Genomic DNA, 17,646 nt, shown 5'->3' with positions numbered 1-17,646 from the left:
ATTTAAAATTTCCAAAATTATTCAAAAATAATGTTTTTTTTACTAAAAAAATTAGATGCCTACTCTCAAATAAATGAGGCCTACGATTAATCAGATGCAAATATAAATATAAAACCAGTCCTAATTGAAAGAGAACAAGTTGACAAAAAGATTGAATCCAATATTGGGTGATAATATAGCATAACAAGTGATTTATAAGCTATTTTGTGTAGGCTCGTCATTTTTGACCGGGAACACCACAAGTGTGACTCTGTGTCATTTTGTACAAAATAAAAGCAAGAAATGTCCTGGTTAAACATTAAAGTAGACTAGTGTGATAAACAGTGCAATTTTATTTGCATATTTTTCTCAATATTGCCAAAATTATTAACAAATAATGCTTTTTTCACTCAAAAACTGAGGTGCATAAGCTCGGATAAATGACTCCTACAATTAAATTGTTTGAAAATTGAATACAAAACCAGTCCTAATTGAAAGAAAACAAGTTGATAAAAAGATTGAATCCAATTTTTGGGGATAATATAGCATAACGAGGGATTTATAAGCTATTTTGTGTAGGCCTGTCATTTTTGACCGCGAACACCATAGGTGTAACAAGGTGAAAAAAACAACACAAAAAAAGTTAAAAAAAAAAAAAAAAAAAAATTGGACAAGTTGTTATAGTCTCTGTGAACAAAGTCACTAAGTTTCAGTTCAATGCGATAACATTAACTAGTATTTTCAGGAAAAAGAAAATCTTCTCCAGTCAAAAATGACATGAACACCACATGAGGGTTAACAAAATAAGAGGAATCATACAAAATGCAAGTTACTTTTTATTTAGTAGGCCTACTGTCCTGAATAAGATATTGTACATAAAAGATGTTAATATATAGCCCACAAGACAAAAATAGCTGAATTTATAAAAATTACCCCGTTCAAAAGTTTACACCCCCTTGATTCTTAATACTGTGTGTCGTTACCTGGATGATACACAACTGTTTTTTGTTTTGTGATGGTTGTTCTTGTTTGTCCTGAGCAGTTAAACTCCCCAATGTTCTTCAGAAAAATCCTTCAGGTCCTGCAGAATCTTCAGGTTTCCAACATCCTTTGCATAATTGAACACTCTCCAGCAGTGACTGTATGATTTTGAGATCCTTTTTTGATATCCTTTTTTTTTTTTTTTTTTTACACTTAGGACAACTGAGGGACTCAAACTAACTATTAAAAAAGGTTCAAACATTCACTAATCTGATGCTCCAGAAGGAAACATGATGCATTAAGACACCCTGGGGCGGGTGAACACTTTTAAACTTTTTCTTATTTTATTTAAATATCATATTTTTTTCCATTTAGTAGGCAACTGCACTTCGGAAGCAACAGAAGATTCTTACATGTTTCATGGAAGACAAAATAATCCAATTTACCTTGATCTTCAAATTTAAAAAAGTTTGAATGGCTCTTAATGCATCGTGGGAGCATCAGGGAATGTTTAAACCTTTTTTAATAATTTACATTTTGAAGATTCTGCAAGGTGTAGGCTATGTAAACTTTTGACCACGACTGTATAGCCAAGCCTACGCTACGTTGTTCGAAGGTTATCAAGCGACAACTGCATAGTCTTATTAATATTCATGAACCATTTCGCCATTGGAAGTTTGAGTCAGCTATCTTTCAGGCATTTGTTGTTTGACCATATTTGTGACGTAATTATCATGCGACATCAACACGGTAAGACCCACTGAAAGTGGAACGCGGGCCAGAGTTGACATTTGAAATAGAACATAAAGCAGAAATTGTCAAGAAATTTTACAGATTGGATACAAATATGAGTTTACATTTCGGAGGTGACTCTGGATTATAGCTGCATATTTCCTTTTAGGTATGTTTACGAGTGTCGCAGCATCATTTCTTGTGAAATCGAAACCTAAAAAGCTGAGTGTTTTCACTTTGTTTTTATGTCACACTGATGTTTACAAGAGCATTTACATCGTACAATCCCCAATAAATCCTAATATTTACAGGTATGTGATAGCAAGGACGAGAAAACCTTAGTTTGATGATTTTCATTATGGCATTTTAAACCGATAACGTTAAATACAAACGAGGCTGTTTTGAGTTATTGAGCAGCTGAAAATGAAGTTTAGCTTAATGTATATATAATGGAAGTAAAGTAATATATGATACAATTCTTGCTTGGCGCCTGGTTTGTGTTACATCGTTTTAATAGCACCTGTAGTTTTTCCTTGAGTATCAAAATCGAAATGTTTTAGGAAATGTATATATTATGAAGAATATAGCCTAGTGATATATTCAAAATACACATTTAAGTGTTTATTTTATTACACTTTATCTCTATTACAGTACATATCTTTAAAGGCTGCTTTCTAAAAATGAGTTTTGTTCTCATTCACTCCACTTCAGTAGAACTTAAACCAAACTTTCCAGTTTTATTTATACCCCTGTCTGATTTCTATATTCTTGTTTTTACATGACGGGTTTGTTCATATTTAATTCACCTGATTTATATAACATTTTATTCCTAAAAACATGGTGAACATATATTGTTTTTTCTGTCCGTTGACAGTATTTTCTGAATTAAAGGGATAATTCACCCAAAAATGAAAATTCTGTCATCATTTACTCACCCTCATGTCGTTCCAAACTGGTCTGAGTTTCTTTCTTCTGCTGAAAACAAAATAAGATATTTTGAAGAATGTTAGTAACCAGACAGATTATGGGGCCCATTGACTTCCATAGTATTTTTTTCCCATATCAACTGTTTGGTTGGGTTAATCAACCGTTAATCAAATGGGGATATTTGGTGATATATATTCCTTGAAAATAAACTAGGGAAGGCAAAAGGTCATTTTAAATGGTAAAAAACATCAACACTTTAAAAAAAAAACCACTTTCTTTTATACATGATTTTATTTTTTAACCTAAAATCTTGATGATTGTTGAGTAAAAAAAAGTGCCTCGTTATGTATCTTTGGTTTTGGTTTTTATGTTGTGCTGTCATGTTTTTGAATGAATGCAGGTTCTTAGACCTCCTGAATTTAAGATGAAGAGGGGGGCACCAGCATCAGATGAGCCTCTGAAGAAGAGGAAGACTCTCCGTGAGGACTCCTCTGATGAAGATGAGGAGTCTTCTCAAAGAACCACCAGTCAGGGTTAGAGAGGAGCTTCCTTCCGGCACTTATAGCTGTTGTAACTTTTGGTTATAGTGTAAGTTCATGTAAGCATGTTTATTTATGTTTGTCTCCCAGACTCGAGTCAGAGTGAGTCTCTCAGTGATGTTGAGGATCACAAGCCCAGTTTCTCCAGACCTGGTGATTCCCAGAATGCTGAGGGCAGCGATGCCTCTTACGATCCCTCTAACAACTTTTCTATGTACAACACAGTCTCTCAGAAACTCATGGTAAAATCAGCACCTCCTGTCATTTTTAACCATCTTGTCAGCCTGTTAAACGCATATTAACACATTAAAAATGGTGTCTTCCTCTTTTCCCTTCAGGCCAAAATGGGTTTCAGAGAAGGTGAGGGTTTGGGAAAGTATGGTCAAGGACGGAAAGAGATCGTAGAAGCATCGACCCAGCGTGGGAGGCGGGGTTTGGGTCTGACCCTGAAGGGCTTCCAGGGCGACCTCAATGTAGACTGGGAAGATGAGCCAGAGGTACGGCATCATTGCCAAAATGTTTCTTATAAGAACAGAGACACAGACTTTATCAGTACAGGACCATTATTTCTCCCTCATTTCACATCTTTTCTCTCAGCCAAGTGCTATAGAAGTCGTCTCGTGGTTTCCAGAAGGTTCTCCAGAGATCCCAGATGCAGATGAGCTGAGGGATTGGATGGCTTTTGGACCGGTATTGCTGCACATATTACCTGATGAACTGAAATGATTAGTTTAATCAAAATTAGTTTACATAATTTAATGTTAAAAACCTCATTTCATATTATTTTTCAGCTTCTCATGTTTATACGCATACCTTTACCTATGCTTATTTTCTTAGAGAAAATTAAAAATTGACAATGAAACGGAATTTTGCTCAGAGAATCTGCTGCATCTCCTTCTCCGCTGCAAAGTGAGTGTTTCAAACATTTCTTATGGTTATTAGTGATGTTTTGAGATGATTTCTTTGACATGCATTGTGCTCTGTCTTGTAATAATGTAACACGTCTTTTTTTTTTGTAATTCTTTTCAGTCTGTGTTTGATGACTTGGAGGGTGAGGAGATGAGGCGAGCGCGTACTCGATCGAACCCTTATGAAACTATCCGAGGGGCTTTCTTTCTCAACAGGTGGGTTGTGTCTCCACATGCATACACAGCAGAAGCATATCTTTTCTAAATTTCTGTTTTCTCCTCAGAGCTGCTATGAAGATGGCAAACATGGATCACGTTTTTGACTATATGTTCACTAACCCAAAGGATTCTCAAGGGGTGAGACCACAGTTACACAATCTATGGCATCAGGGACTGAAATATGTTCTGTAATTTCATTTCTGAATTGAATGTCTGTGTGTAGAAGCCTTTGACTCGTGATAAGGAGGGTGAGTTGCTGTATTTTGGAGATGTGTGCGCGGGTCCGGGAGGATTCTCAGAGTATGTGTTGTGGCGGAGGGGCTGGCATGCGAAAGGTTTTGGGATGACGCTTAAAGGATCCAACGATTTCAAACTGGAAGATTTCTATGCTGCTCCCAGCGAGCTCTTTGAGGCCTATTACGGTATGCTGCCTGAGTTTTAAAAACAAAAAACTGAAACAAGAATCCAACGTTTTTACAGTATAGCTAAATATTAATATAAAATATTAATGTGCCCCTATTATGCTATTTTAAAAGTTCTTAATTTTATCTGAAGGTCTCCTACAATAGGTTTACATGCATCCATGGGAATTTTCTCATAATATACAGTCATGTGAAAAAGGAAGAACACCCTTTTGAATTCAATTTTTATCTTTAATGTGCATTCATAAGAGCACTACAACACATGCGTGTTGTCCTGACATGAGAGCGGACGTTGTTGCGTGATCGTGCGTTGGATATTAATGTTTTGTAAATAATGTGGTAAATTAGGTCATTCTTACGGGTTTGGAACGACTTGAAGGTGAGTAATTAATGACAGAATTTTCTTTTTTGGTGAACTATCCCTTTAAGAGAGTCTGAATGCTTTGTCCAACAATTTCAGACACTGTGAGAAAAGAGTTGACGCTGCAATGTAATAACTGACTGAGACCAGACGCTGCTCTGATTGGTTAGATGGCCCAGTCTGTTTTGATTGGTCTAATCTACTCTGATTGGTCAGACGGCCCATTCTGTTGTGATTGGTCTACCGCTCACAACACGTTTAGGAAACTAAATATCCATTACCATATCTGAATTTCAGCTACAGAGGCTTTCTCAGCACTTGTACACACAGTGATACGAACAGTGATGATGGCTTCAGTTTTACCGTATCAATTCAAGCCCGACGACTCATCCTCTGGGTGTGCACCAAAGTGGATTTGCTTTCGCAGCGCAGAAAACAGCATATTCCACTCTCAGCTACAACTACAGTGTTTGAGGATAAAAGTAGACCAATGAAAACCATAGGTGGGCAATATGCAGATTTGTTACAAACCTATGTAGGTTCGTGCAGGAAGTAAGACTGTAATTACTGACGACTTGTTTCAGGCAGTTCAGAATCGTTCTTTCTTTTAGGAGACAATAACTTGTGCACTTTGTTTTTTTTTTTTAACTTTGCAAGGTTTTACATTCACAAACAGCTTTATTACACATTGCATGAAAGGGAATATCTGAAAAAAGCATAATAGGGGCACTTTAATGTAATACCTAAATGTTTAATCTAGTGATAGAAATTAAATTGTTAAGAATTTATTTTGAACGTCTCATTACAGGTGAGGGTGGGATTGATGGCGATGGTGACATCACACGGCCGGAGAACATCAGTGCGTTTCGTAACTTTGTCCTAGACAGCACTGAGGGGCGGGGCCTGCACTTCTTAATGGCAGATGGGGTAAGCCATTCTCTTCTGTAGTTGGTTTAAAGGTAAATGTTGTTGTTGTGTGATTGGTCGATATATTCTGATGGTGTGTTGTTCATCAGGGTTTTTCTGTGGAGGGCCAAGAGAACATTCAGGAGATTCTGAGCAAACAGCTCCTTCTATGTCAGTTCCTCACTGCCATGTCTGTCGTCAGACCAGGTATTGTGTGTGGTTTTGGTTATATGCATAGAAATAAAGCGCCTATAAAAGTATTCACTCCCTTGGACATTTTTTTTTTTGTGATACATTTTGCAATGATTAGCACAAAGAAAATGCAACATTTAATAAATTATTTGAATGCAATATTATTCAAATAAAAAAAAATTGTTCACCCCCGACCCCTTACGATATTATTTCTAATAATAATAATTAAAAAATAATAATATTGTAAGGGGTTGGGGGTGAACACTTTTTAATCAGTAACTCTTTAAAGTTACTGATTTGAAGAGTTTGTGAGTCTTTTTGAACAATTCAGTAAAATAACCAGCTCATAGGAGTAATTTTGTTATTCGGATTGCATCATTTGCGCTGTATGCTTGTTGCAACACAATAGAAATACTTTACTAAGTTTGCCATTATTTTGCATCCTTTTGCTCCATCCCATTCAGTTCAAGCACACACACTAACTGTGAACTCTCTCTTTGCAAATTCACTATTTGATTGTTGTTGCCGTTTTGAATGCGAATGTTAAAGGGTAATTCAAATGGGATTGTTACCATTCAAGATTAAAAGTTTTATTTCATAGATGCTTGAATGGCGCCACTGTTTTTTTTGGGCCTTTGGTGTATGATCTGGGCCATTTTCCTAATGGAAGATGATTAAAGTGCTCTTGTGAAATCCTTGTTTTTCTCAAGGATGTTTTTTGTTTCGCTCAATCTATTTTTTCTTCCTCTCTCATGAGTCTTCATGCCCCTTGAGTAGAAAAGTATCATTAAAGCCTGATCACTTTTCACTAGGGATGTTCGACATCAACAGTCATCTGTGTCATGGAGCACTGTGTCTTCTTTTGGATTACCAAAGGACTCATGGTTTTCTTCAGTCCCAGAAATTCAGTTTTGGAGGACAGCCAGTTCTTTAACAGCAGTTCTAAATAATCCCATCCCTTTAATAATGTCTTTTTCTAGGCTTTGAAGATTATTTAATGACTCTTGTTCTAGCTTTGATTTTATTATACAGCCTTGTCTCAGATCTGTTTGGATTTATCTGGGGATGCGCCCAGACACAAGTGTATTTATTCTGAAATCCTGTAATTAGGAAGGTAATTATGTGACTGAGAAAAGAGCTAATTTTAGGTGTATCAAATCAACGGGAATACTTTTTACAGTCATAGCATTAAAGATACAAACTTTAAAATTCTTTTATAATTTTAAGATTTTGTGCACTTCAACATTTGTAATTTAGTTTTACATTTTGTTTCTCTTACCCTTTCACTTAAACAATCTTAAAGGTACAGTAACAAAAACAGCCTATGTTAATTACCTCTTTGATTGGTTGTTTTCCATTATATGGACCATTTAAGTAGATTAATGGTAATTATTTGAAAGCTTGACTTTTTGCTACTATATCTCAACAGAAATTATTTGTTTTACAGGAGGCCATTTTGTGTGTAAAACGTTTGACCTGTTCACACCGTTCAGCGTGGGCTTGATTTATCTGCTGTACCTCTGCTTTGAGAGGGTCTCGCTCTTCAAACCCGTCACCAGCCGACCTGCCAATTCAGAGAGGTGTGTGTTACTTACTGTGGAAGAGTGAGAGAGAGACCTTTGGGGATGTGAAAGAGCTGTCGCCAGTCAGTATTGTAACTTGTATACCTGGGTCTCTCTGTTCATCATATCAATATATGTTTTTCTCCCCCCTTGCAGAAATTGGCCAAAACTTTACTGCTACATTTTATTTATTTTTACACTACTGGTAATTAAGATTTTTTATTTTTTTTACCCCCAGTTTCACAGACAAGGCTTAAGCCTAGTCCCAGACTAAAATGCATGTTTGATTTGTTTTAAGTGAAAGTTAAATCTTAAAATATGTCAGTGCCATCGTTTTGTCTCTAGATGAACACCAAGGCACGTTTATAAAAGCTTCTTAAATGTCCTAATTGAACTAAGGCCTAATCCTGACTAAATCTATGCCCTGTCTGTGAATTCAAGCCTTAATGTATCTCTTATGCTCACCAAGGCTGTATTTATGTGATCAAAAACACTAATATTTTGAAATATTTTTACAATTTAAAGTGACTGTTTTGAAAAAACAAAAAAGATATATATATATATATATATATATATATATATATATATACAGTACAGGCCAAAAGTTTGGACACATTACTATTTTTAATGTTTTTGAAAGAAGTTTCTTCTGCTCATCAAGCCTGCATTTATTTGATCAAAAATACAGAAAAAAATGTAATATTGTGATATATTATTACAATTTAAAATAATTGGTTTTCAATTTATTATACTTTAAATTATCATTTATTTCGGTGATGCAAAGCTGAATTTTCAGGATCATTACTCCAGTCTATCAAATGATCCTTTAGAAATCATTCTAATATGATGATTATTATCAAAGTTGGAAACAGTTCTGCTGCTTAATATTTTTTCATAACCTGTGATACTTTTTTAGGATACTTTGATGAATAAAAAAAAAGAAAAAGAAAAAAGAAAAGAAAAAAAAAGAAGCAAATGTTTTCAAGATAGAAATCTTTTATAACAACAATATACACTACTGGTCAGTAATTTGGGGTCAGTAATTTTTTTCTTTATTTTTTTTTAAATCAATAATTTTATTCAGCAAGGATGTGTTAAATTGATAAAAAGTGATAATAAAGAAGATTTATATTAAAAAAAAATTTTTTTTTATTTTGAATAAATGCAGTTCTTTTTAACCTTTTATTCATCAAATATATTAGGCAGCAGAACTGTTTCCAACACTCATAATAAATCAGAATATTAGAATTATTTCTAAAGGATCATGTGATTGACTGGATGTCACATGTGACACTGAAGACTGGAGTAATGATCCTGAAAATTCAGCTTTGCATCACCGAAATAAATTATAATTTAAAGTATAATAAATTGAAAACCAATTATTTTAAATTGTAATAATATATCACAATATTACATTTTTTTCTGTATTTTTGATCAAATAAATGCAGGCTTGATGAGCAGAAGAAACTTCTTTCAAAAACATTAAAAATAGTAATGTGTCCAAACTTTTGGCCTGTACTGTATATATATATATATATATATATATATATATATATTAAGGCTGTCAAACGATTAATCGCGATTAATCGCATCCAAAATAAAAGTTTGCGTTTACATAATTTATGTTTGTGTATGAAGTATAATTATTTTCTATATATAAATACACACACATGCATATATATATTTAAGAAAATGTGTTATTTATATATAAAATATTTATATATAATATAAATATATATACACAGTATATACATGCAAATATTTCTTAAATATATACATGCATGTGTGTGTGTTTATATATAGAAAATAATTATACACCGTACACACACATGTATTATGTAAAAACAAACTTTTATTTTGGATGCAATTAATCGCGATTAATCGTTTGACAGCCCTAATATATATATATATATATATATATATATATATATATATATATATATACACACACACACACACACATATATATATGTATATACACACACACATACACACATATATATATGAAAATGTAAATTATTCATGTGATGCATGTGATTATTCATGTGATGCAAAGTTGAATCCTGGATCTTTCAGAAATTATTCTAATATGCTGATTTGGTGCTCAATGATCAATTATTATTATTGGTGCTCAATTATCAATAATGGTTGTTGTTGTTATTATTATTATTATTATTATTATTATTATCAACATTTAAAACGGCAACGTTAATTAATTTTAATTTTAATTTTCTTAATTTTTTTGTTAATAAGTTATAATAAAATAATAAAAGATAGAATACAGAATAGAATGAAATAATACATTTGACATTGTTAAAATGGAAAAAAGGTGTTGAAAGAAAATCCAAATTGACCCTATTTATGTGCCTAATGCACATTCCTGGTCTCATTGTGCATATTATTATAAATAAAAAAGGTTTCCCTTTTCACTCATGTCACATATGCCCTTCTGGCTATAGGTTAATAGCCAAATAGCTGTTTAATCATTGCACAAGGCTAGGTGTCCTTTCTAAAATCTTGCCAATAGTTAATGCAGTTATTTAATGCTGGTTTATATAATTTAGCTTAGCTGTAGTACTTACAGTTGTCTCTGCATAATAAGATAGGATGGGATGAAAGATTTTAACATTAAAAAATGATCTAAAGTACTGTTTTTTAATGTTCTCCTCGTGCAGGTATGTGGTGTGCAAGGGTTTAAAGCCAGGCACTGATGCTGTCAGAGAATACATGTTCACCATCAACCTGAAACTGAATCAATTCAGAGACTCAGACAGAGACGTTACTGAAGTCGTCCCTCTGGACATCATTAAAGGAGACACTGACTTCTTCCAATTCATGATCAACTCAAATGAAAGGTATCAGCATCACTTTCTGACCCTCTTTTTTTCCCTCTCTTTGTCTCTGGCTCCCTCGATGCATTCATTCGTGCTTAGGTTTGTTTATTGAACTCGGATCCCTTGTCTTGCAGCCATTGTGCGGTACAGATCAAAGCGCTGGCTAAGATCCACGCGTACGTCAGAGATACGTGAGTCACACATTCTTCCTCTGGTGTGTTTCAGTGCATTCATTTCAAACTGTCTTTTATTTGTGTCTGCGTCTGTATATGCATTACTTACAAGGCTGTGTGTCTCTCTAGGACACTGTTTGAGACCAAGCAAGCAGACATCCGCAAAGAATGTCTCAAACTGTGGGAGGTGAGTCCAAACACTGAATGGATTGACCTCACTCGCCTAACACTTCATAGTTGACTGAAGTTTAGTTAAGGGCTTTGTTTTGCAAGCAAACAAACTGTTTTGCATGATTGTGACCTTTAACGTCTTCATCTTTGTGCAGGTTCCCGATAAAGCCAGAGTCACTCATCCATCGTCAGATCCGAAAGCAAAGTTCTATGAGCTCATGAAGGTAAGAGTGTGTGTGGGCTTTGAGGAGTTAGCTGGGAATGTAGCTATTCTCTGTGCTTGTGGATGTGATGTTCTAGAAAAGAAACGCTAAGTGGCTGAATCACACACAACCTATAATGTCAGGGTCATAGTTCACCCCAAAATAAAAGGAAAAAAATAAAGAAATTATATTTTTGTAAAGAGAAAAATAACAAAAACGAAAGTCTTTTTAGGACCATTTAAGAGTTTTCATATTGTGGCATTTTTAGTTTTACAGTTAAGCACATCCCCTCCCAGTTGCTTTAATGTAATGCGATTATTGTTTAAATTGTAAGGTATTGATTAAGTATTCTGATGTTAATTATGCTGGTAGTAAGATTATTCTAATTCAGTATGTATTTAGTAAGTTAAAAAAAAATTCTAAACATTTCTAGAATATTCATTAACTGAATTTTTATTTTTTTATCTTTGTGCAAAATATCATTTCTTGTTGTGTTAAAATTTTTTCTAAGCATTATTTATTTTTATGTCATTGTGAGATTTACTAGTATTTTTAAAAACATTGTATATATGTTTTGCACAAATAATTGTTTTTTTAAATATTGTTTTTTTAATGTCATTGAAAGATTTTGTAGCCAAATACAGTTCATATATGTAATGCACAAATATTTTTTATTTATTTGAATTGCTTTGAATATTTAAAGCAATTTTTGTTATTAATTTATATGTCCTCGTGAGGACTTTGTAGTTGTATGTAGTAGTATTTTTTTATATAAATAAAAAATGTAAATGTTTCTCTCTGCTTATTGTCTTTTCATCTCAGGGGTCAGAAATGGACAGTTTTAATTCTAGACCAACTGCACTGAACTCAGGAAATCTGGATAAACTGCAGCACGTACTGGACTACAGGTGCATTGTGGGAGGAGGAGAGCAACTCTTTCTCCTGGGACTTGGGGTAAGGAATATATCTTTGTATATGATATTTATATGAGCTATATTTATATGTTACATAAGCTATATCTATTGTGGTTTAGTCATACATCGCTATATATTGCTTAAAGGGTGAAAAACCTACACTGTTTGTGTATGCAGAGATCTCAGATCTACACGTGGGACGGCAAAGCCCCGTTACGCTGGAAGAAGCTGGAGAACTTCAAACTGGAGCTGCCCAGAGACACATTACTGAGTGTGGAGATCGTTCAGGAGCTGAAGGGAGAGGTGAACAGAGAGAATCCCTATAATTATAAGTGGGAGTAGAGAGAACAGTGTTGAATAACAGCTTTAAATGATTAGTGGAAGAGGAAGGAGCTCTTATGTCATTCCAGTAAAATAACGATATATATTGAGTTGTTGTATATGTTCTTACAGGGAAAAGCCCAGCGAAGGATCAATGCCGTGCACATACTCGATGCTCTTGTTCTCAACGGCACTGACGTCAGAGATCAGCACTTCAACCCGAGGTCTTTTGCAGAACCCATTCCTAAATTATTCCATGTAGAAATCATTACACTTATTACAAAATAAAAATATGAAGGAAATTTTCATTGAAAAGTTATTTTATTAGGCACGTTTATAAAGCGCAATCAAAAGATATAGTTCCTGATATGTAAACAGTATTGCTGTTCAGTGCTGTATTGATTTAAAAACATTGCTATAAATCAGGATTACTTCAAATAAATGTTCATTTAATGTCAGCAATTTTTGTATGTATTGCTTGCTAACATTCAATTATTATATTCTTATAATATATTATTAGCATTATATTGCCATTTGGCTATCTTGCCCTCTAGATATTCAATTCGTTTTTTTGTATAGCGCTTTTCATAATACATTATTTGAGAGCAGCTTTATAGAAAATGCTGTTTTAGAGATATGATTGACATCCCAATATCAGTAGTCCATGATCACTCATTTTGACTTCACAAATCAGATTTGATTGCTGTTGATTAGGGTTTATTATGATCTACATGCAAACCTGACTGATAATCTGTGTTTATACTGATAAACTTGTTTTTGGTGCAGAATCCAGATGGCCGAGAAATTTGTGAAAGCTGTCTCCAAACCCAGCAGGCCAGACATGAACCCGATTCGGTAATATTCCTTTCTCTTTGCGGTTGTTCTAATTGCCATGTCAGTGACAACCCTGGGGGCCAGGAAGTCCTATGAACACCGGAGGGTGCAGTATGTAAAATTAATGAAGTTACTGTGTTTTACTAGAGCCTAGACAGGATCTTTCATGTTTAGGATGATATTGCAAATCAGGATGCTCGCTGTTTCAGCCTCATTCATTCATCCTCTCTCTCTCTCTCTCTCTCTCTCTCTCTCTCTCTCTCTCTCTCTCTCTTTCATTTATTAGAGTTAAGGAAGTCTATAGGTTAGAGGAGATGGAGAAGATCTTTGTGAGGTGTGTTCCACCACATCAATCACATACATGTAGATTTTATATATATATACATGCACTCATTGTCTTTTTTTCCCTTAAGGTTGGAAATGAAGGTAACCAAGAGCTCAGGAGGGATGCCAAGACTTTCATACACAGGCAGAGATGACCGTCACTTCCTTCCCAGCGGCCTTTACATCATCAAAACTGTTAATGGTGAGAGAGAGGGATGGAGCAACAGGATAATATTAGTGGAGTGCCTTGTTAAAGATGAATTTGTCATTATTTTTTTCTCTCTTTTTCTTTCTGACAGATCCATGGACCATGGCGTTCAGCAAAAGTTCTAAAAGAAAGTTTTTCTACAACAAGCAGACCAAAGAATCAACTTATGCACTGCCTCCTGGTTCTGTGGCACCGTTCCAGTAAGTATTAAAGTGTATGAAGTAATCCTGCTTAACTGGCATTACACTGGCACCCGATTTTGGATTGAAGCCCTTAGCAGGAAAATTCCATTACACAGTCTGAATTTTCATGAGGATGTTGCACAAATATTTCTGGGTTTTTTTGTAGCATCTGACCTTCAAACAAAAGAGCTTCCCTCTAAACGCTCAACATCCTTTTTAATGCCTTTTCTATTCGTGTTGCATTTTTCTCATATACTGTTTGGTTGGTTATTGCTCTGCAGTTTTATCAAAGGAATGTTTCGGGTTGTTATTTTAGCTGTGGGACTTACATCGGTACATCTTACCAATGTAATGCTTGTATTATATTTGTCATCATGACAACTGCTTTAACTGCTTTTACAGGGTCATGACAGTTTTGAAATTGAGTTTAACTTATAACAAGTTCGGTTAATGATTTTGTCACGCTAGTCTCATGCAAAATCTTGCCCAATAGAGTGGTGCAGGTATGACGTCAGAACCTGGAAAAATAATTTGCTGCTAGTTTCTTCAAGATTTTCCTTTGGGGTTTTTCAATTTATGAGTAAAATAAAGCCTGTGGTAAACATAACTTTCTACAACATTAACTGCAAACACTCACACCCCAAGCTGTCTTACCTAGTTACTTATTAGAAACCTACATTTTCAAAACATAACTGCTTCAAAATTTGAGTTTTCCCAATGGGTGTGTAAATTACTTTGTACAAAACATCTAAGTATAGTCAAGTTAGGTTTACCACAGGCTTTATTTTACACACAAATCAAAAAAAAAAACCATTATAAAACCGAATAGGAAAAAATGAGCGGCGAATTAGTCTTCTGGCTTCTGACCTCGTACCTGCACCACTCCGGTTTCTATTGTAAGAGCATTACTGCAAACAGTTTTTTCTTGTCAAAATTCTCTGTTAGGTCTCTGGCACCACAGATGCAGTCAGTAGAGCTTAACATTCCTTTAATATTTAATGTTAATAATTAAATAATTAATGTATAATTGAATACATACACTACTGTTCAAAATTAGTTTGGGATTGGTAATATTTTTTTGAATTTTTTAATGGCGAAGGTTCAAGGCTGCATTTATTTAATCAAAAATACTGTTCACGTAGTATTATTATTGTGAAATCATTCTAATATGCTGATTTGCTGTTCAAAAAACATTTCTTATTGTTATGTTAAAGCAATTGCTTAATATTTTTGTGGAAACTGTGATACTTTTTTCAGGATTCTTTTCTATTTGGAATAGAATTTCAAAGTTTTTACTGTCACTTTACATTTGTTTCTCTGTTGTTTCAGTGCATGTCACAAAGACCGGCTGTTTTGGGCTTGGGAGGAAGGCGTCAGAGTTCACGACTCCCAGACGCGGATCAACCCCGACAAACTGTCTAAAGACGACGTTCTCTCCTTTATCCATCAGCACTGTCAACAATAAAAAACACATACATGTCACAGTCACTAAGGGACATAGCATAGGCTGTACATTCTCCTCGCCACCAGGGGGCACTGTAGCTTTCACTGAGAAACCTTCAAACTCAGTTTCTTCACACTTCAAGGCTCTCTCAAAAACAGCCTTTTGAGCTAGACAGGGCGTCTTGGTGCTCAGTGGTGTGTATCTGTGTGTGTCCATTATCTTTAGAGGAGAAACTTAGACGCTTTTTCCTTGTCCACATGTTTTTCTCCCAAACTTCAAAACCTGCTTCCTCCCATGAATTATTCCTCCACTAATCGGTCAGATGCTTAGCTCCAGATTCTATTGCATAATTTCAAACCAGAAGATAACCATGTAAACCAGCATGAAAGCTTGCATTCGCTCTATGTGTGCATGTGTTGGACTGTTGCCTTGTTTTCCTATTTTTGATTTAATGTTTAAAAAGATTCGACTGGCTATTACTTACCATGGTGGTTTTGGAAAAGCATTTCAATTTTAAGTCTGTTTGTGATCATAAATACATTAAACCACTGAGGAATTGTATTCCTTAAGTACCATTGGGCCGCTTGATTATTCGTCTCGCTTGGGTGAGACGCAATGAAACGGAACATTTTTCTTCTGTATTGTGATGTACAGCAGAGTGTAAGGGCTTATCGAAGATTAAAATGAAGGGCGGAGACTAGTTTCTTTTCACTGGATTTTGAGATGTGGGTTTTACACTAAAGACTAGGCAGATGAATGTGAAATATAATCACAGTAGTTGATTAAATAATTTGAGTCTATATTTTGTCAACTTACTGTTTTTAAATTAAACATGCACATATGAATTGTTCACAATAAGATCTACAACATGCATTTAGGAAATAGATTAGGTGAATTTCAATTTCATGCCAACTTGAATGTGTGTGCATGAACCTTGTTATTTAGAAAAACTTTTTTTTTTTTTGCTCGTTTACAATTCCCTTTGCTTTTCCACTAATGTGAATGTGTGCCACTTTAGTAAATATTAGAAGATATAGTTCGTGCTTGTTTGCGAAAAAAGACCAAGAAGAACATGAAATTTGATTTCATACTGCATTGTATGAAAAGGAATCTGTGACAGAAGATTTGGAGCTGCGTCCTCTGCTGATAAGACGCTCCATTTGTTTCTGCTTGCATTGAGAATCCACACAATCTGGAAGAACAGACCATCTAAATGAAGTGTTTGAACAATGAAAACCTACAAACGCCAGAAGAGAACTAGATTTTTCTGAAGGAAAAGTGAGTGTTGCTCTTGCAAAAGTCACCTTCAGAATGGTGTAGCTATATTAGGTGTTATAATGGTGTATTGCTTTTCTAAATGCATTGCTTTTTGGTTGTTATGGTGTATTGGGTGGTTGGTAGCTGATATTCCGGTCTCTAGGTATTTCCCTCATTTAATGTAATTCCATGGGATTTTTTTTTTTTTTTTTTGCTGGTTTTACCAGCCACTTGTCTGATTGTATTTACATGACGAAGTTCAATACTTCAGGCTTAGGAGTTTATTCAAATTCTGAACCCTAGGTTTCAGGATTCAGGACAGCGATGTAGGAGGAGGGAATGATGGAACATCCTTATGGCAGGTCTAATTTATTTTGTCATGTCTTATATTCAATATGATTTTATATCTGTATTTTGCTCCTCTAGAACAACAATACATAAACTGTCACTGTGACTGACACATCACTAATGAGCATATTGTGCAGCTTGCTGTGGATTCTTATTTCTTCTCCAGAGCTGTAGGTTTCTGGCATCTCAAGGACGGCGGGACACAGGCGGTCTTTTGTATGCAGGTGTAATGAGAGTCTCCCACACCCTGTTTTCCTATCCATCTCTTGCTTTGAGTTTGTGACTGGAAAGCTAAGCAGAGATTCACCTCAAAGGACAATTAAATTTCCCTGTAGATGGGTTCCATTAGAGAGGTTCCTCTCATCTGAGTGCTCGCTTGCTGGCTGGGTAACCAGATGGGAACGTATGCAAACTCTGCCCTCCTCTCCCTCTCTCCCCATTCACACTCTCTCTTTCACTTTCTTTCTTGGCCAAGAGGTTCAATGTGCCATCTCCCGAAAGCAATTGAGGAGCGCCGCAGCAATACTGCCCATCACTAGCCGTTAGGGAAAGCGTCCAGAAGATATAACAGTATTCTATCTTCCCGCAGGGCACCAGAGTTTTATTAAAATTTAGGTTAAAAGTCTGGTCACTTCGAAGGTGGCTGGAAACTCAAATCAAATTGACCAAAGGGGATTCAATTACAAAAGAAAGGACAGAAAAAAA

General features: G+C 35.1%; 1 protein-coding gene across 2 annotated transcripts; it reads left to right on the top strand.

Moving 5' to 3' along the window:
* Nucleotides 1-1,686: 1,686 nt before the first annotated feature.
* Nucleotides 1,687-17,466, top strand: cmtr1 (cap methyltransferase 1). 2 transcript variants are annotated; one of them, XM_079848219.1, is made up of 25 exons: nucleotides 1,691-1,710; nucleotides 1,862-2,003; nucleotides 3,020-3,152; nucleotides 3,249-3,400; nucleotides 3,497-3,655; nucleotides 3,756-3,848; nucleotides 3,996-4,067; nucleotides 4,188-4,282; nucleotides 4,351-4,423; nucleotides 4,509-4,707; nucleotides 5,877-5,995; nucleotides 6,085-6,181; nucleotides 7,614-7,746; nucleotides 10,404-10,583; nucleotides 10,697-10,753; nucleotides 10,865-10,922; nucleotides 11,062-11,130; nucleotides 11,932-12,063; nucleotides 12,201-12,326; nucleotides 12,477-12,568; nucleotides 13,131-13,199; nucleotides 13,465-13,512; nucleotides 13,592-13,704; nucleotides 13,802-13,910; nucleotides 15,222-17,466. In XM_079848219.1, the coding sequence occupies exons 3-25, from the start codon at nucleotides 3,044-3,046 to the stop codon at nucleotides 15,355-15,357; spliced, it is 2,490 nt and encodes an 829-aa protein (XP_079704345.1). In that variant the 5' UTR covers nucleotides 1,691-1,710; nucleotides 1,862-2,003; nucleotides 3,020-3,043; the 3' UTR covers nucleotides 15,358-17,466. The 2 variants fall into 2 exon arrangements, with proteins under 2 accessions (XP_079704344.1, XP_079704345.1); XM_079848218.1 differs by lacking the exon at nucleotides 1,862-2,003 and having other exon boundaries at nucleotides 1,687-1,861.
* Nucleotides 17,467-17,646: the final 180 nt, after the last annotated feature.

The sequence above is a fragment of the Squalius cephalus genome (assembly GCF_949319135.1).
Source record: "Squalius cephalus genome assembly, chromosome: 18".
Classification (NCBI taxonomy): Eukaryota; Metazoa; Chordata; class Actinopteri; order Cypriniformes; family Leuciscidae; genus Squalius; species Squalius cephalus.
Note: the sequence above shows the minus strand (reverse complement) of the source record. Positions and strands in the feature narration are given on the sequence as shown.

Bases quoted from the DNA above. Each gene is read 5' to 3' on its own strand.
- cmtr1 (XM_079848218.1), top strand. From the start codon at position 3,044: ATGAAGAGGGGGGCACCAGCATCAGATGAGCCTCTGAAGAAGAGGAAG. The intron at 7,747-10,403 runs GTGTGTGTTACT...CTCCTCGTGCAG, and splicing joins CGACCTGCCAATTCAGAGAG to GTATGTGGTGTGCAAGGGTT. The intron at 13,911-15,221 runs GTAAGTATTAAA...CTGTTGTTTCAG, and splicing joins GGTTCTGTGGCACCGTTCCA to TGCATGTCACAAAGACCGGC.